This window comes from Sebastes fasciatus, chromosome 23 (assembly GCF_043250625.1).
Source record: "Sebastes fasciatus isolate fSebFas1 chromosome 23, fSebFas1.pri, whole genome shotgun sequence".
NCBI classification, from domain to species: Eukaryota; Metazoa; Chordata; class Actinopteri; order Perciformes; family Sebastidae; genus Sebastes; species Sebastes fasciatus.
The window spans coordinates 18,034,336-18,051,324 of NC_133817.1; the positions used below are offsets into that span (position 1 = coordinate 18,034,336).

Consider the following 16,989-nt stretch of genomic DNA (forward strand, 5'->3'; position numbering starts at 1 on the left):
TACAGCTTGATTCACAACTATAACACACACACACACACACACACACACGCAGTGAACTCTCCCTCTTCGGTCACTTTTTCCTCTCCCCTCCTCAGCCCTTCTTCTTCACCCTCCCTTTTTTTGCTGCTCTCCCATCCCTTCATCTTCTTGGTTCTGTTCACATCTGCAGAGCCGCAGAGTAAACAACTGACTGACTGCTGTCACAGCATGTAGCTCTCCCTTACACACATATACACGCACACATAAAGGGCAAGATAATGCACTATCTGCTGACTCCCAGGACTCAAATACACACATTGCTGAGGACTGCTTTACCCTTTACAGTGGCACACACGCACGTCGCCCGGGCAAACACGCTGATCTGACACCACTGTAAACATCTATGTGCTGACTATCACGGCACACGGCACACGGACCTCGGCATTGCGAGTGGGCTCGAAAACACGCACGGAGACGTGGATGGAAGGACAGACGTCAACCCAGACGATACGCGGAGCTGTCATGTCTACATCAGCGCACAAACAATGCCCGAAAAAGCAACGGAGGGGAAGACGTGAAGGAGTAAAGGATCAACAGAGGGCGATAAAAATAGAAAAGATCTCGACTCTCAGATGGATTTTATTTCTGTGTCTTTAGTCCTGTCAGTCTGTAAATATTTGTCAACAACGAGCGCGATGGGCCTTTCAATAAACATTTGAGACATAACAGGGAAACTGACAGCATTTTGATCTGTCAACACCACTTGTGGGATTTCATAAAGTGATTTGAGGCAGCGTTCACCCAAACTGGATGCTCTCAGGACTACGGGGACCGTTCTTTTAAGTCTCGCATCAAAACAGACCCTCTTGTGTTTGTCTCCCTTTCTGGATCTCTGTCACTCTCATTTACTCTCATCTCTCCTGACACTATAATGAAAGAGCCAACATGTTGGGCGGTATTCTCAACACTTTACGAAGACACTTAATGTTGATTTATCCTTTAATTTGTCACTCACCTACACATCTCCAAGGTATACTCGTGATTCTTTTAATTAGATCTTCAGAGCATGTGTTTATTTCCAGGCAGCAAACATTTTTAAACATCGACTTGATGCAATACAATAGCCTGCAGCATTAAAAATGACATACATATAGAGCCGGAAGGGAAGTTAAGAAAACGTCTGCACTTGTCCATCAAATGCTTGCTGTGATAACTCTCTGCCTCCGCTCGCTCGCCGCAGCCGGCAATCTACAGCCTGCAATTTACCCAAAGAGTGAGTTTTCCTTTGAGTTTCCCGAGAGATTTAAACAACAGGTTTCCGCTCTGTTCCCGCTATAGTTCTCTTCAAATTATAGGCCGCCGATCACGTATCATACCTCAAAGTGCACTATGGCTGGCATTTCATAGTTATTATATCCATAACAGGTTGAAAGGTGGCAAACTTGCCACAAAAGTAGTGTAGGTCTGCGTTCAGCTCTCACTGAAGACCATTCAAATAATAACCCTACACTAGAGTGACAGTCAGAAAGAGTTGTAAACTGGCTTCAATCACTTTTACCTGAGGAACTGGAAGAAAATCTTCAAGCCATGCTGACTATATTTCTCCTAAAAATAACATCACAAAGTCTCAAACACTTTTTAGAATATGGAAACACCACAGCATGTATTTGGATGACATTTTGCCCCAAGGGGCTGAGGTATAGGAAGATTTGAAGATGATGTTCAAACTTCTGTCTCTACATTGATATGGAAAGAGGTATAAGTGCAACCTAGGTTCTCCCAGGAGCCCCATCATGGACCCCTGAGAGTCCCTGGACCCTACTTTGAGAACCACTGGTCTGCACTTCAGTGGCAAACCACCCAACATCCACATATCACAGTAAAACAGTCTGGGCTCCTACCAGTTTCTCTGGAGATCTGGACGAAGGCCTCCACGCCGCTCTCTCCGTAGTTCCCCTCCGATGCCAGCGTGGACACGTAGTTCCACTCCATCGCCGTGACGATGTCCATCATGGCCTGGGCCTGGTAGGAGTCCGGCGGCACCACGCGGGAGAAGAAGTCGTAGCGGGTGTTGTCGCTCAGCTCTGGGGCCGTGGAGGCGTAGCTGATCTGGGGGATCTGGACAACAGGAAGAAAGAGAGGAAAGAAGACGATGAATGAAGAGCAGCTTGTTGATTAAATGTTTGGCACATAGAATTAGGAGTAGAATGGACATTCCCATTCAAATCAACGTAGTAGGATAGTCAGAGCGGCAGCCATTTTTATGTGTACCATTGTCATAGCGACCTTTGTAGTGGGCTGACTTTCGTAAACTACTACTAAACCGACTTGCAGCAAGTCGAGGACTCATTGAGGTGATGTTTTGCAGTAACGACTAAACGAGCAGTGGAGTAGTAACGTTCCGATGCATAGAGAGCCAGAGTTAATGAGTAAAATAAGTAAATAAGTGAGTAAAAAAAAAGCACACCGATATCGCCAGATGAGTGACAACTTTGTTCGGCTCGTTTTCCGTAAAGAGTGAGGCATTGAAAGATGGTGGAATGTATTTTGGTTATGTAGTTAAGTTGTATGGTTTTGTGGGAAAGTGGCTTCTGGGAGCTCCGTCCGTGTGTTCTATTGTCACCATAACAACTAACAATCGGCATTTTCTTTTGTAGTAGTCAAATTAAATCAGTTCAATGAGCCTTCTACTCCTGCTTTATAGTTTGGCGTGATTGTGAAACGATGTCACTTTTCCCTTAATTGTTTTACAGTCTGCAGAGTGAAATGTGTAAAGGTAGGAGGACTGTGTGTTTTCTAAATTAATCCTTCAATTTAATTTCATATTTATTATCACAATCAATTCCTTCGCCCACTATCAGAAAAAAATAAAAATAAAGGTGAGTCAGTCTGTAATAATTCTCATCTATTTTGTGCCTTCGTGCATATAGTTTTACTGGGATGTCTATTGTAGGAGAGAGTTACAAACGCTTCCCACTCCCTGCGGGGTCGCTGTGATTAATAATTCTCTGCGAGGAGACGTTGTCATCACGAGTGTTCAAATTCAACTGCAGCAGCGCCGTAGACGTATTGTTGGCTCGGAGATGTGAAAGGAGCAAACAAACAATTTGAGAGCGAACACGTATGGTGGAGAGAAGCAAAAGGTGGTAAATAATTGGGAAACGGAATGTGAAATGAGATAGAGAGGTAACAAAACTGGTGATGCAACGTGTTGTCATTTTTCCGGCGTCATGGCCGATAGATTAAGAGTAGAGAGAGGCCGTCTCTTTGACACAAAAAGAGACGGCGGGGGACAAGAAAAGGAGGACAGACGGACAAAAAAAGCACAACTGGGCCGACGGGCGGATGGAGAGACAGAGGTTGACAGAATGACAGGACACACACACACACAGGTGTTGCTAGTGATAGGTGGTGTAACAGGCGGAAGGTGTTAGATGGCTGACAGGTAGATTGATTTTCCCCCTGACGGAGAGGGACAGCGAGGGAAGACCCTGTATTTGCCAACGCACACACGGACAGCTGTTGGACAGACGTCTCATTGGCATTCATTGGAAGTAAGACTTAACTGCCAATCTAAACCCAAACATAAGGTGTGTCAGCTGTCTTGTCTCTTACAGCCACACACACAAATATAAATGTCTACAACACGGCAAAACTTGCTGAAACGGCATGAAGAGATTTGACATGGACCGTGTGCGTGACTGGAATGTATCTAAAGCCCATCACTAACCGTCTTTACTCCCTTTGAGCGTCATCTGAAACCCCTGCCACCCTGCGTCTACGCTTGTCTTTGCCATTTTCAAAGGTCAGGGATCTATCCTGAGTTTTGCAGGATCTTCTAAACGGTTCCTCTTTGGTGGTGCTGAAGCACTGCAGTAAGCAGGTGTTAGGTTTGTCGCTGTAGTCGGTGTTACGCGGTGCTCCCTGTCAGGGTTTCTTTCACAACAATGACTGGCTCGCTGTACATTATCCCTTATTTAAAGATCGAAGCAAGCGCTCTACAGAGAGGCCTATTGAGCATCATCTTTTCTTGTAAAATATCCAGTGTAATCAGTAACGTCGGTGTTGTCACAGGTTTATTAACTGGTGTTAAAATTTCCTCAGCAACATCCCTTGCAGGAGTACAGTAAAACAGCCCTGAATCTCCACACTTGCTTCAGGAGCATGTTTACAAAAAAGACAAACAAAAAATAATTCTTCTTAGTCTGAGCAGCCTTCATTCACCTCCTCGAGCAAGGAGTATTGAAAGAGCAAACAGCTAATACATTTTTCTTCTGACAGCGATCAATGCGCAGCACTAAGTGGACGGCGTCTCATTTTTTTTTAATCTAATTTTGGAACAAAACTGTTTTGTTCTTTTGTTTTTCTTCTGTTTAATAATCATCCATTTCTCTCAGGAAACTCCGTGGGAGTTCACATTTGGGACACTTTGTATTGGTCCTCTCTGCCAGGGGAATACAACTGGAAAGTTTCATAAACTTCAGGACGTGCATGTATAATTCATAGAAGACAGAGATAAACAAATAAAAAAAGAAAGAGTTGGAATAAAAAATCAAAGCCGGGCCAGCAGAGGGAAACAATTGGTAAAACAACTTGTGTTTGTGGTTTTTGTGGCTCTATATGGATAGCAGGGTATTTGTGTGTGTGTGCATGCTGTGCGGCTCCTCTGTTTCACTTTTGCATCTAAAATGGGTGAATATCCATTTCAAAGGGAAATTAATGCATGGCTGCGGGAATAAGATATTTGTCTGTTTACAACAGCGATGGGAAAGTAACCCTGTGACCTGGGCAAACCTGGTGCTTTGATCTTTTGTTATTTCGCTCTACAGCTGGGAAAGTTGGAAAATGAGACATATGCAGACACAAACACACACACTTGTGTACACCGCACACTCTCCCTCTTGTCATATTTCCAGAGTCATTACTGAGTAAGAGGAGGAGAAGCAGAGAGAAAACGAAAACAGATCCGGTGACATCCGATATCTGCTGCAGGCACAAAGACCCAATACTGTCTTCCACACCTGTGCTTTCTAAAAATGAATATTTTCTGCAGGTATTTCTATAGTCACACAACCATAAATCCCCCAGACACACGTCTAGAACTGTCTAATGGCATGTGACATGTGAGTGTTGTAAATCATTCATGTGCTGCGAGTTGTGAGTGACTCCGTCCTTTTTCAAAGTGAGTAGGTTTGGAGTTAGTAGTTAGAGGCGGGAAATTAACAGCTTGGTTCCCCCACGTCACTGGGGAAGAAGATTATGCCTCCAATCCCCCTAATTCCATTTGCTCTAATGAATATGTGTGTGTGTTTGAGGAGGGAAATGCAAGTGTGTATGATAAAAAGGGAAAAAAGTATGTGTGTGTGCAGTTTCAATCAGCACTAGAAACACTTTCTCGCTGTCATAATCGTCAATGTATTGGCACGTTGCACTAATCATCCTTAATCAATACTGCTAGGGTCACTGCTCAAGGGATGGCCATGTCAGACTAGCCACGTTTCAATTCACATATTTGTATTCGTATTTTTAAGTATCGCATTAGAAAAGCTGTAGAGAAATGGCAAAATTCGATAAAACTTCTTAAATTTAGGTGTTTTTTGCCTTCATCGAAAACGAGTTGATGTGCTTAATGTGTTTTGGAAATGCTTTTGCCAAATAAATTCTGACGTAGCGAACATTTATCTCACATGACTGATCAGATGTTTCCGCTTTCGCCGTCTTCTTGGATATTCCCATAATGCGTGACTGCTTGTCTTTGTCTCCGGACAGCATGAAACATGACCAATATCAGTTGACATTGAAGAACTATTCAAACTTTTCTCTCATAGATGGTTAATTGGCAAAGCCGACTTGTCTAGTTTCCGGTTTGCAAATTCTACTTCTTCTTCTACGCGGATTACTGCCATGTGTAGCCTATAGCGCCAACATCTGACCAAACTACGTTGTAGCTTAGTACAGTATATTCACTCCAAACCAGTTGATGGAAACACGCCTAATTCGCATTTCTTTTTATTGCGACATTTAAAAAAATTGCTAAAAAATCACTTGACAATTGACTACCTGGAAATCCAGATAGTGTCGGTTTGTCCACCACTTTGGTCTGAAATATCTCAGCTATTAGATTGCCATAAAATGATGTGGTTCACATACCCCACAGGATGAATTTTCATCTAGCGCCAATACTTAGTCCAATACTCTGGTTTATGAGTTTATGGGTCAGTCCATCTGTTGTTATCCATCCATCCAACACTTGAGTCCAATGACAAGGCCATTTTATGTTCCCCAAACACAGAAATCCGACATTTTTGGAAATGGAAAGTGGTCAGTCGAGAACCATTTTGCAACTGTATAATAAACAAAGGTTGGAGACCTTTGTTGAACTTTAAAAATATACACAAAGCAACACAGTACTGCAGTGTCTTTCAGTGTCGTTCAATAATCAAGACCTTGATTGATTGTCAAGTATTGATCTTTTATTATATAAACTATTAACCTCTTTACAATCCAGTGATGGCCCAGCAGCTATTCTGTCTTTCAGAGGTTGTAGAGGGCTCAGTCCTAAAGCCAGAGTGAAGATACTGGTATCATATGAAACTGGAAAACCTAAAGAACCCATTGGTACCAATGTCACGTTAGGTTGTCAGGAAGAATGCTAAATAAATCTCCAAAGCTACGCTTAATTTGTGCAAGAAAAACTGTCGTTACCATTTTCAAAGGGGTCCCTTGACCTCTGACCTCAAGATATGTGAATGAAAACTTTGAGATGAACAGAGTAAAAATTTAATCTTATTAGATTAAACAGATGTTGATAAACTGCATAATTTGCAGTTGAAAAAAAGTAAGAAATATTATCGCAAAATGTTTAAAATCCCAATAAGATTGTATCGTGACTCGAGTATCGTGACTCAAGTACCGTGATCATTTCGTATCGTGGGGTCTCTGGTGATTCCCATCCCTATTGTTGAATATTTCAAACTATGTTCCAAAGGCTCTCTGGATTTCCAAAATTATACCGTGCATGAAAAGTTAAAGGCTTACAGTGCTGCAGTGTTCACCCTCTTGTGCTATTCTTAGCAGAGTCGGAAGGCCTCTGAACCAGCACTTAGTCCCTGCAGCTCTCCACTAAAGCTCATTAAAAGCCTATACTCTTCTCTAGAACAAACAGCTTATCTATTTCATGTAGCGTGGCCGCCATTGAACAGCCTATCCCGAAAAGATATCAAATCTTTGGTCTTGATTAAGTAGAGAATTGACCATAATGAAAATATAGAATAGACTTCCTTTGGCCATATTATAACAGATTAATTCTAAATTGAACTCTATTCCCCCTCCAAGCAAAGGCTATTGAAAAAGCACAAATTAATAGGTTTCCCTCCATGATAACAATCAATGCACGTGATGTCTCATTTTTCTGAGTGGCAGAAAACACATTTTTTGATTCAAACCTTTCTTTTGTAGTGTGCTCTTAATAGCTACTGGTGTTTCTCCCCAGTATCTTGTGAGTGAACCCTGGGGGAGTGAAGCCAATATAAACCGATATCCTAGAGCTCCTGCCACCTAAAGACAGCCAGGTCAGCCACGTCTATTCCTTAATGGCTTTGGCAATAGTGGGGAACAGTTTCATCCCTCACTATAGATCAGGCCGAATCCCACTGCGGGGCTGAGCAGATAACTAACAGCCGGATTTGGACCTTAACAGACCTAATGATCCGGGACAGCACTGGCTTTTTGTGTTTGTGTGTGTGTGTCTTTCCTGCTGAGGACCAAAATGGAGGAAATTTGCTCTTTGGAGTTTCACTCATTCTCATAGAGGAGCCAAGGAGAATGTGTTCAAAACAAAATATATATATAAATAAAAACAAATGATGCTGAGCTGAAGAGTATTTTTAAATGTAGTGCAAGTGCTCCAAAGTGAGGAATGTTATATAATCACAAACCTGTGCTCTACTTTCAAGCTAAAGAAACCTCTGAATAGCTAAAAGTAACCTTTTGAAATGCCACTTGGAAGGTCTAAAAGAAATCAAAGATATCTGGCTTCTGGGCAGATTATGTTTTAATAAGAACTAACTTTAATAAGAACTTTAACACTCAATTTCTGACCAATAGCCAACCCTCATTAACCATTGACCAACAAGATTAGCGCCTCGCGTGCAGCGGTGCTGTGGTTGAAGTGCCTAACATCGATAACTCGATGCACAAACAGGTTAAATCCATCATTTATCGCCAGCTGAAGAGTATGGGCAAAACAGACAAATGAGTCCCCTGTTCACCTGTCAGGGAGAGTTAGTACCCACGATGTTGCGTGCATTACGTGGACACATGCAGCCACTTTCCCAGTAAGTAGTGTATTGCAAGCCCGACGATCCACCGTGTGTGTGACGGTGAATATTAAGTTATCAGTAACGTTACAGCTGTGAACGTAGCAGTGCAGTGTGTGTACAGTTTAGGCTGTTTGTCGGTGAATAAATGCTTCAACTCTTCAAAACCCAAGCCAAGTTCCCGTGTCTTGCTTGCCACCTGCTTATTATAGTGAAGGGGGTTAGTCCCAAAGTTAGCGACAACTTCGGCCCAGGCTCACTTAAGGTGGGCTGAACTTTAAGGTAGGCCAGCTATTCTCATTTTAGTGATTTTCTTTTAACTGTTTAACTGATAGTATTAAAGTGGCAGTAGGCAGTATATTTTTGGCATCATTGGGCAAAAATTCCATAATAACCTTTCAGCATATTGTAATTCAAGTGTTCTGAGAGAAAACTAGACTCCTGCACCTCCTCATGGCTGTTTTCAGGCATTACAAAAATTTAGCCTGTGACGGGAGACTTTGACCAATCGTAGGTAATTTCATTGAGAAAGCGTTTCCTATTGGCTGTGCTCCGGTCATGTAAGCGGTACTTGGCATTTCTTCACCAGATTTCACAATGGCAGCAGCGTCATAAACTTTCTAATTTTACAGCTAAACCGTGCACTACAAGATGATTCTGAAAACATTTGAGGTGAGAAATAGGCGTTACAGTAACATAATATTGATTCATATTTGATCAGCGCTGCCTAGTTTGACCGTCTTGTCGGAGTTCGCGAGTGATTGACAGCCGGCTCTCATAGACGGCAGCTGGACAGCAGATCTCAGATCAGCTCTTACTGCTTGTTTTCCTCCGGTATGTGAAATCTTGCAGATGCCGTTAGCAGCACCGGAGGACACCGATGCACATGAATTTTTTTAGGTTACCTGTTTCATGTACTACCGTCACGATATAGCGACTGTTTTATAAAAATAACTTCTTTTTTTAAATCATATTTGCTCCAATCTCGCCTACTTCAGCTTTATTCAGTCAAAATTATTATTGTTGGGTGTTTCGGCTAAACGGTTGATTATTAACATCTCTAAAAGTTATGCATCTGTATGTATTGATACATAATAGTGTGTGTGAACAACATGAGTGAATGCACACGTCATGACTGTGTGTTTGTGTGTGTGTGTGTGTGTGTGTGTGTGTGTGTGTGTGTGTGTGTCTGGCGGTAATGGAGCTGTCGGGGCCAGACTCTGAGCATTAGGTTGATAGATGGCAGTGGTCTGAAGCTAATTAACCCCACTGCACTACACACATACACAGCCTCTCTGTTACACACACCCGCAATCACACACAAAACAGTGTCAGAGCGCCGATTGGATATGTTGTTGCACGCGCGCACACAATCACAGTCAGCGATTAAATTAATTAAACACACACAAATGTGCAGATGTACACAAACACACAGTTACAGTCAGGATCGATGATGGGGATTCAATTAATTAAACACACAATTGTTTAAAGGTACACACATATACACAACCTGGATGTGCATTCAACTGTTTTGAATTAGTCTACCTGTTTAGATTTGTGTTGAGACAAATTGTAAAATATTTGAAGTTATAGTAGTTTGTAGTACCGAATATCTTTTTTCCAGATTGAGCTGGGACCGTTTTTGACGATAGATATCAAAGGAGGGAGACGGAGAGATTGAAGGCACACATACTGTAAAATTGATCTGGCTGTGAGGAGCCCTGGTTTCAAGTCAGCCCGGAGAGTTGTTTACTGGCTCAAAATTTGACTCAACCCTCTAACAGCCAGCCGTGGTCTGTGTCTAATGAGGAGAGGACTGGCACAGTGGGATCTCACCAAGTTAATTTACCAGGATGAAGACTGTTGGGGCTGTGGGTTAGATGTCTGTCTGAAGCTGCCGTCTCTGTCTGGGTCCATCTGTCTCTCTTTTTCTTCTCACTGTTTGGCCCTTTGCCTCTGTGTCTATCCTCCAATCCTTCTTGTTTACTCCACTTTTGCTCCTTTTACGAGCCGTTTACTACCACAGAAACCAATTACAACAACTAATTAACTATAGAAATTCTTTTCATCCAGTGTGTTTAGTGTATATATTAACATGTTCATACTTAAAACTCATTAACAGACAGCTTTGTTCACAAGTAATGTAGCTTTAAGGTTGCATTTCCAAAGTATCATATGATAGTATCATCGATAGATCTCCTTCATATGAGTATATGCAGAGGTGGAAGGAAATTACTACGTCCGGTTTTCAAAAGAAGGCGCTAACAAAGGGAACTGTTTATACAAAATACATATATGGAAATAAGATTGATGGATTATATTCACCAGAAGTATAAAACATTACATGTCCCTTATAAATTAAAAAGAAAATACCACTAATTTGAGAGGGAAATGTCTTTATTCTTTGATTTTTGGGTTACTGGAAAACAAATTTTAAATAATGCCTGACAATGACTGATATATCTGACTTCAGGACATCTTTGACTACATACATGCTGAAAATCAAACATTTTAACTGTATCAATTGAGATATTTTCCAAAGTAAAAGTCCCTAAAAGTGTATGATTCAACTTTTTCCCATGGTTAAGTGTTAAAAAAGTTAACAAAAATCGCAATAAATCGCAATATCGAATCGCAATACTTAAAAATCTCAATACATATCGAATTGGCACCCAAGTATCGTGATACATCGGTGTATCATCCCAGCCCTAGTATCATGTTCCTTATAATTATTTTCCAATTCTTCATTGAAGCTTTATGAGGTTTAAAAAGATTATGGTTGAATAATCTTATCAAATGGAAATATTCTAGATTTATTGTCCATCATTTTATACATGACTCCATAAAAATTCATATTTGGTGTCCTTGGAAACTTTTGGATCTCTGTTAGAATTTAAAATATAGTTTTGTGGGTTTGAACATTGTTTGGCAGCACAGCATGAGTTTGTAATGACTGACACAGCAGAACGTCAGTGAGATTTAAGGAGTTCGATTGGAAAATCTGAAAAATATCTTAAAGACAAAAACATTTGTATTGATCAAAAACTTGCATTTAGTGCAGCAAAGCACAAACCCAGAGAGATCATCCTCATTCTATTGCACTTCATTGTTACTCTCTCTGGATCAGAGATGCTAGTTTAATTGCCGCTAAACAACGTTGATATTCCCGTATACTGTTTCAGTTTTACCCTGTGACTGCTCTTCACCTCGCAGGATATTCCGAGCAGAATAGCAGCCTGTAATTTGTTTGTTGACTAGCAAACAAAAACAGATGAAAGAAAGACAGTGAGGGAAAGTAGGTAAAAAGGAGGATACTTCGCGAGAGCACAGACACAGAAGAAAAATGGGCTGAGAGAGAAGAGAAAATACAGCATAAAGCCCGGGCCACACAGCGCGCATCATGCTCGCGTGACGGCAACGTCGCGTGTTGTTTTTTATTTCGGCGTCCATGTTAACAGGTTAGAGTGGACACACTGCCCGCATGAGACGCACGTCACACGCGCGTCAGACGTGCGTCTATTTTATAGAATAGAAGGCTCGCCTATTTTTCACGCTTGCCGCTTACCTCTCGGCTGCGTCTCCCAGCAGCAACAGACAGTGAAGGTGATCTATTGACAGTATATGAGCAAGATTACTACAGTTTCCATGTCTAGACATCTGTAGAATATGTCACTGACCATCAATATTTTACACTTCCTATCTAGATTTCAAAATAAAAGTCCTCTAGCGTTTTTAGTGCACAGAATCATTCATTCATTAACACAATGCTTTTATTCTGAAATACTCTAAATAAAGCAGTTGTCTGCTTGCAGGTTTCCATCAAGTTAATATAGTACAGGCTTTTAATTATGTAAACACTGTAGTAGTCATAGCAGAAACCCTACATATGCTATACATATAATAGACTGGGTTAATAGGTTATAAGAACATCAGGTGATAGTTGGCAGTATTTTTCCGATGCTCTCTCTCTCGCTCTCTCTCTCTCTCTCTCTCTCTCAACAAACACCACGTAACTTTATTGTTCTTTCTTTTAGAGGTGTTATTTAATTTTTTTAAAGATATTTAATAATAATTTTCGTTTTCTAAAGGTTAACAAATAATGAAACTGTTTATTTTGCTTTGTTTTATAATAATAAAAAAAAAACACTTTACTTATATTTATCATTCTGAAATACTTCAGGTGTTTTTCTCCATCAAGGCGCAGTTCAGCAACAAGGTGGTGAAAAGCTCCAAGTTGCCTGAGATGTCGGAACATCAGCATTTATAATGTAAATTGCTGTCCCGCCCCAGATGTAAATTAAGTCCTTTTCGATAAAAGCCGCAACCTGGAATGCTGTAGAACAGGAACCCGAAACCCCCTGGAAATGTTGTTTAAAACTGTGCCAGTCAAAGTGAAGAGGGATTGCTGTAGGCTCTCTCTTACTACTAATGTATTTATTTATTTTTTTGTATTAATATATAGCCCACAGAAATCCCTCTTCACTGTCAATGAAGAGGGATTTATATATATATATATATATATATATAGCCCATAGAAATCCCTCCTCATTGTATATATATAAATCCCTCTACACTGACAGAAAAGAGGGATTTATATGGGCTATATATTAATATTTATGTATGAATTTATTTGCTTGTTTTTAATAATATTTACAAATTACCACACAGTTCTTACCCTTTTTTGTCTTAAATAAATATAAATCACATTTATTATGAAGTTAAATGGCCATTAAAAGGCAAACTCTATGTAGAAAGAAAGGGCTGTCAGCAACAGCAAAAACACAGCTGACAGGTAGCTCCGGGACGCTCCCGAGACGTGGGTAACTCGCGTCTAGTGTGAACACCCTAGGTGGGCATGACGTGGCCACGACGTGACGCTGCCGTCATGCGAGCATGATGCGCGCTGTGTGGCCCCGGCGTAAGAGGTAGGCGAGGAGCAAGAGGCAGGGAGAGAGAGAGGAGAGATGACACAGAAACATTTATTGGGAGCAAAGAGAATGAAGAAGAAGCGAGCGAGAAACAATGAGAGGGAAAGATGAGAGAGATATATGAGAGGGAATGTTTAGCAGATGCATAAGAGACCAAAGAGGAGGGGAGTGGGAAGAAAAAGAGAAATTAAAGAGCAAGGGTGAGAGAAAAGCTATGGGAGGAGAGAAAGACCGAAAGAAGATGAATGAGGGAAACGGAGATAATTGATGGGAAACAACAAATGGATACAGGAGGCGAGGCGATGCAGATTCCTTGAAAAAGGCACGACGAGAGAGATCTGAGTTGAGGAGAAAGCAACAGAAGTGAAATGAGAAGAGTTTTTAAAAAGCCCAGAGGTTAGGGAAAGAGAGAGAGAGAGGGGGAGGGAGAAATGACAACTGAGAGAAGATGAAAAACAAAGGGAATAGGGAAACAGACTATTATGCAGAATGCAAATGAACAGAAGTGACAAAGATGAGATTGATAAAGGCGAGCGCGAAGAAAGAGAAAAAGAGGAGAAGAATTACAAAGAAGAAACCAAAATGACAGGACAGGACAAGACAAGCAGGGTCTGTTTTAAAATGCATACAGTACGAGGCCCCATTTAACCCCTTCGTGTCCACACGTGTCATTCCGTGCATGAATAAAATCACAGAAATTAGACTGCAGCGTGTAATCATCGAGCAAACAGATGAATCTACATCCAGATGTGTCAAAGTTACAACAGCGTAAAACCTTCAATAGGTAATGAGAGTTGAATCGTTGATTCTCTTAGAGTTTATCTGAGGGTTTCTACATACTGTACAGGATACGCGAGGCACTGAATTAATGGCCCGGTGAGCCATTAATTCCCTCGAGTTTTTCAGCAGATAGTAGCGGGGAATCCTGTATCTTGTGTCCACATTTAAGAGGCAAACGTGAACAGTAGCCTATTTGATCATTTGATCTTTTTTTATGCGTTTTGAAAAGGGAGATCTATTCAAAACAAGATAAAGAGTCTACCTCTATGCTAGCACCTCTCTGAGGCTGTGCTCGCTTAGGCACAGCAGTGCTTCCTTTGATTTCAATGCAAACCTCAGCATGCTAACATTAGGGGTGGGAATCACCAGAGGTCCCACGATATGATATCATCACGATACGATCTCATTGAGATTTTAAACATTTCTGGATAGTGTTGCGATAAGATATATTGTGAATTTATTACCTTAACCTCAACTGCAAATTATGCAGTTCGTCAACATCTGTTTTATCTAATAAGATACAGTTTTCATTCTGTTAATCTCAGAGTTTTTATTCACATACTTTGAGGTGAGATACGCCAAAATTTAGCGTAACTTTGGAGCGTTATTTAGTGTTCTTCCCGACAAGCAAAGAAGACGTGGTTGGTACCAATCGATCCCTTAGTTTTTCTACTTTCATATGATACCAGTATCTTCACTCTAGCTTTATACTGAGCCTGCTACAACCTCTAAAAGACAGAATAGCAGCCGGGCCCACCGTCGGGCCATCAGATTGTTAAGAGGTAAATAGTTCATATAATAAAAGGCCGATACTTTCTGTGTATCGATACAATATTTCCACGCAAAATATCGCAATACTATGCACTATGGACCCTTAGCTAACATGCTCATGATGACAATGTTAACATGTTGATGTTTAGCAGGTATAATGTTCTCCATGTTCACCATCTTAGTTAAGTGTTGGCATGCTAACATTTGATATTCAGCACGAAAAACAAAGAGGCTGATGGAATTAGCTTTGCAGGTTTTTGATCATAAACCAAAGTATTGTACAAACTAACATTTCGACCCAATAATGGAGATAAAGTAAATAAAATCATTAGGATTCATCATCTTGCCACCCTGAATGTGTGTACCAGATTTCATTGCAAACCATCCAGTAGTTGTTTAGAGACATTTCACTAAAAGACTAAAATGTTAAAGTCGTGGTGGCGCTGGAGGAAAAGTCAGTAGGCATCATCCTCATGAAAGATTCTGTGGCAATCTTTCCAATAGTTTGTTATTTTCAGTCTGGACAAAAGTGGTGGACTAAGCAACAGATAGACATTGGCCTTCCTGGAGCCTCAATACGTATCAATATATAAATATGTTTTGGGATATTATCAAGGTTGTAATGTTATAGTGGGCAACACTGGAAAGACACTGAGGTATTTCAAGGACATAGCAGAGCACAGAGAAATATCACAGGCATATATTAATGCCTCACGAAATATATGAGATGGAAACGGACTTGCACAGTTATGTCATCACTCTTTCCAAAGCAACAATGCAAATATTGAGTCTAAGACAAAATGCTGTAAGCTTTCCTTATTCCATGTTGTAAGAAGTGTTGACATTGTCAAATACTCGGCATTCTTTTATAGAAAATCTTTAAAAAAAAATAGGAGGCAATTACAGATTGGAAAACCAATTATTAGTTTAATGTGGTTAAACGTGTGGTATCTGTAATCTGGAGGCATGAGGGTGACTTCATTGAGTTAAGGACAGCATGCAATCAAGCCGAGACCAGATGAAGGTCTGGATTACAAGTCACTAGATTGAAGATATTGATTGCATATAGATCTGCCTCAGGACTGCTTAACCCAACCTGTCCGTCTATCAACAAACCTTCATGACTGGCCACTGGTTTAGAATAGATTTAGCTATTGCAATGAAATAAAATTCACGTTAAGCTATAGAAATGTAACGGACAACTGAGCTCCTAAAACCTGCCAGAGACTCATGGACGGTGTCAAGCTAGTGATGCCCATATAACACATACTTACATTACCGAGTCAGACATTCTGTTCACAGTGTTACAAAGTGGGAACATTAACATGGAAAATACAGGATGGAACCTAAAATTGGACCCTTCACACCCCGGCAGGTATTACATGCCCAGGGTGACAATGAATTAACCACGGTGACACAGAAAAGCTCTGCTGGAAGAGGCAGGAGCTGTAATACCGACCCCACCGCCTCAGTCAATTTAAAATTCAAGAGGAACCTTATTAAAGGCTGCACTTGGGTCGAAAAAAGATTTACAGCGTAGATGAATCTGCACCTGCTGCTGGGAGAAGGTCAGAGGGTTGGCCTGGGGGACGGGGGTATGACAGGTGATTGAGGTGCGCTGGCGGTGCCGGCGCCAGTACGGTTACACATACACACATGTGACGCACATTGCCAATTTTGGTGAAAGGATGTCTGCGCTTTTGAGGCATGAGCGGACACACGACTCGCTATGTGGTAACATCTGTGCGCACACACACACGCAAGCACATAATCACTGCCAATATCAGAGAGGTGAGGGTGGCCAGGGGGCTGGGGGCCAGGGAGCCGAGGCTACAGCCTTTAATATCTCGCTGTCAATACATTATCACTTTCTCTCCCTCACACTATAACACACACACCTCTATTGCCCCGTATCACATATTTTTTGGAACCAGCACAAACTTAACTCACACACGGAATATAAGCAGCCATCTGTCCTCACCTGCTTTTTCAATGTCCTGAATACAAATCTAGTCATGACGCACAAAACAAAATACTGAAGGACACGATCACGATCAGGATTCTACGGAAATTGACTTTAATCTCTCTTATCTTTAATCATCACTTATAATGAACGCTATTCAGCGAAGGACAATTTGACAGGTAAAGCAGCACCGGGTGTTTTCATTTCGGACATCTTGACAGGGAAGAAGTAGCGGCAAACTAGAGGCTTT

General features: G+C 41.2%; 1 protein-coding gene across 7 annotated transcripts in view; it reads right to left on the reverse strand.

Moving 5' to 3' along the window:
- The window catches only part of grm8a (glutamate receptor, metabotropic 8a), a 491,719-nt gene that overhangs the window by 370,417 nt on the left and 104,313 nt on the right, over positions 1 to 16,989 (reverse strand). For all 7 annotated transcript variants that reach the window (XR_012592620.1, XR_012592622.1, XR_012592621.1 and 4 more), the window contains one exon: positions 1,881 to 2,097. Coding sequence is in view for 4 of the 7 variants with exons in the window: in XM_074625214.1 (XP_074481315.1) it covers positions 1,881 to 2,097 (217 nt within the window). In the remaining 3 variants the exon portion in view is untranslated. The remainder of the gene's footprint in view (positions 1 to 1,880; positions 2,098 to 16,989) is intronic.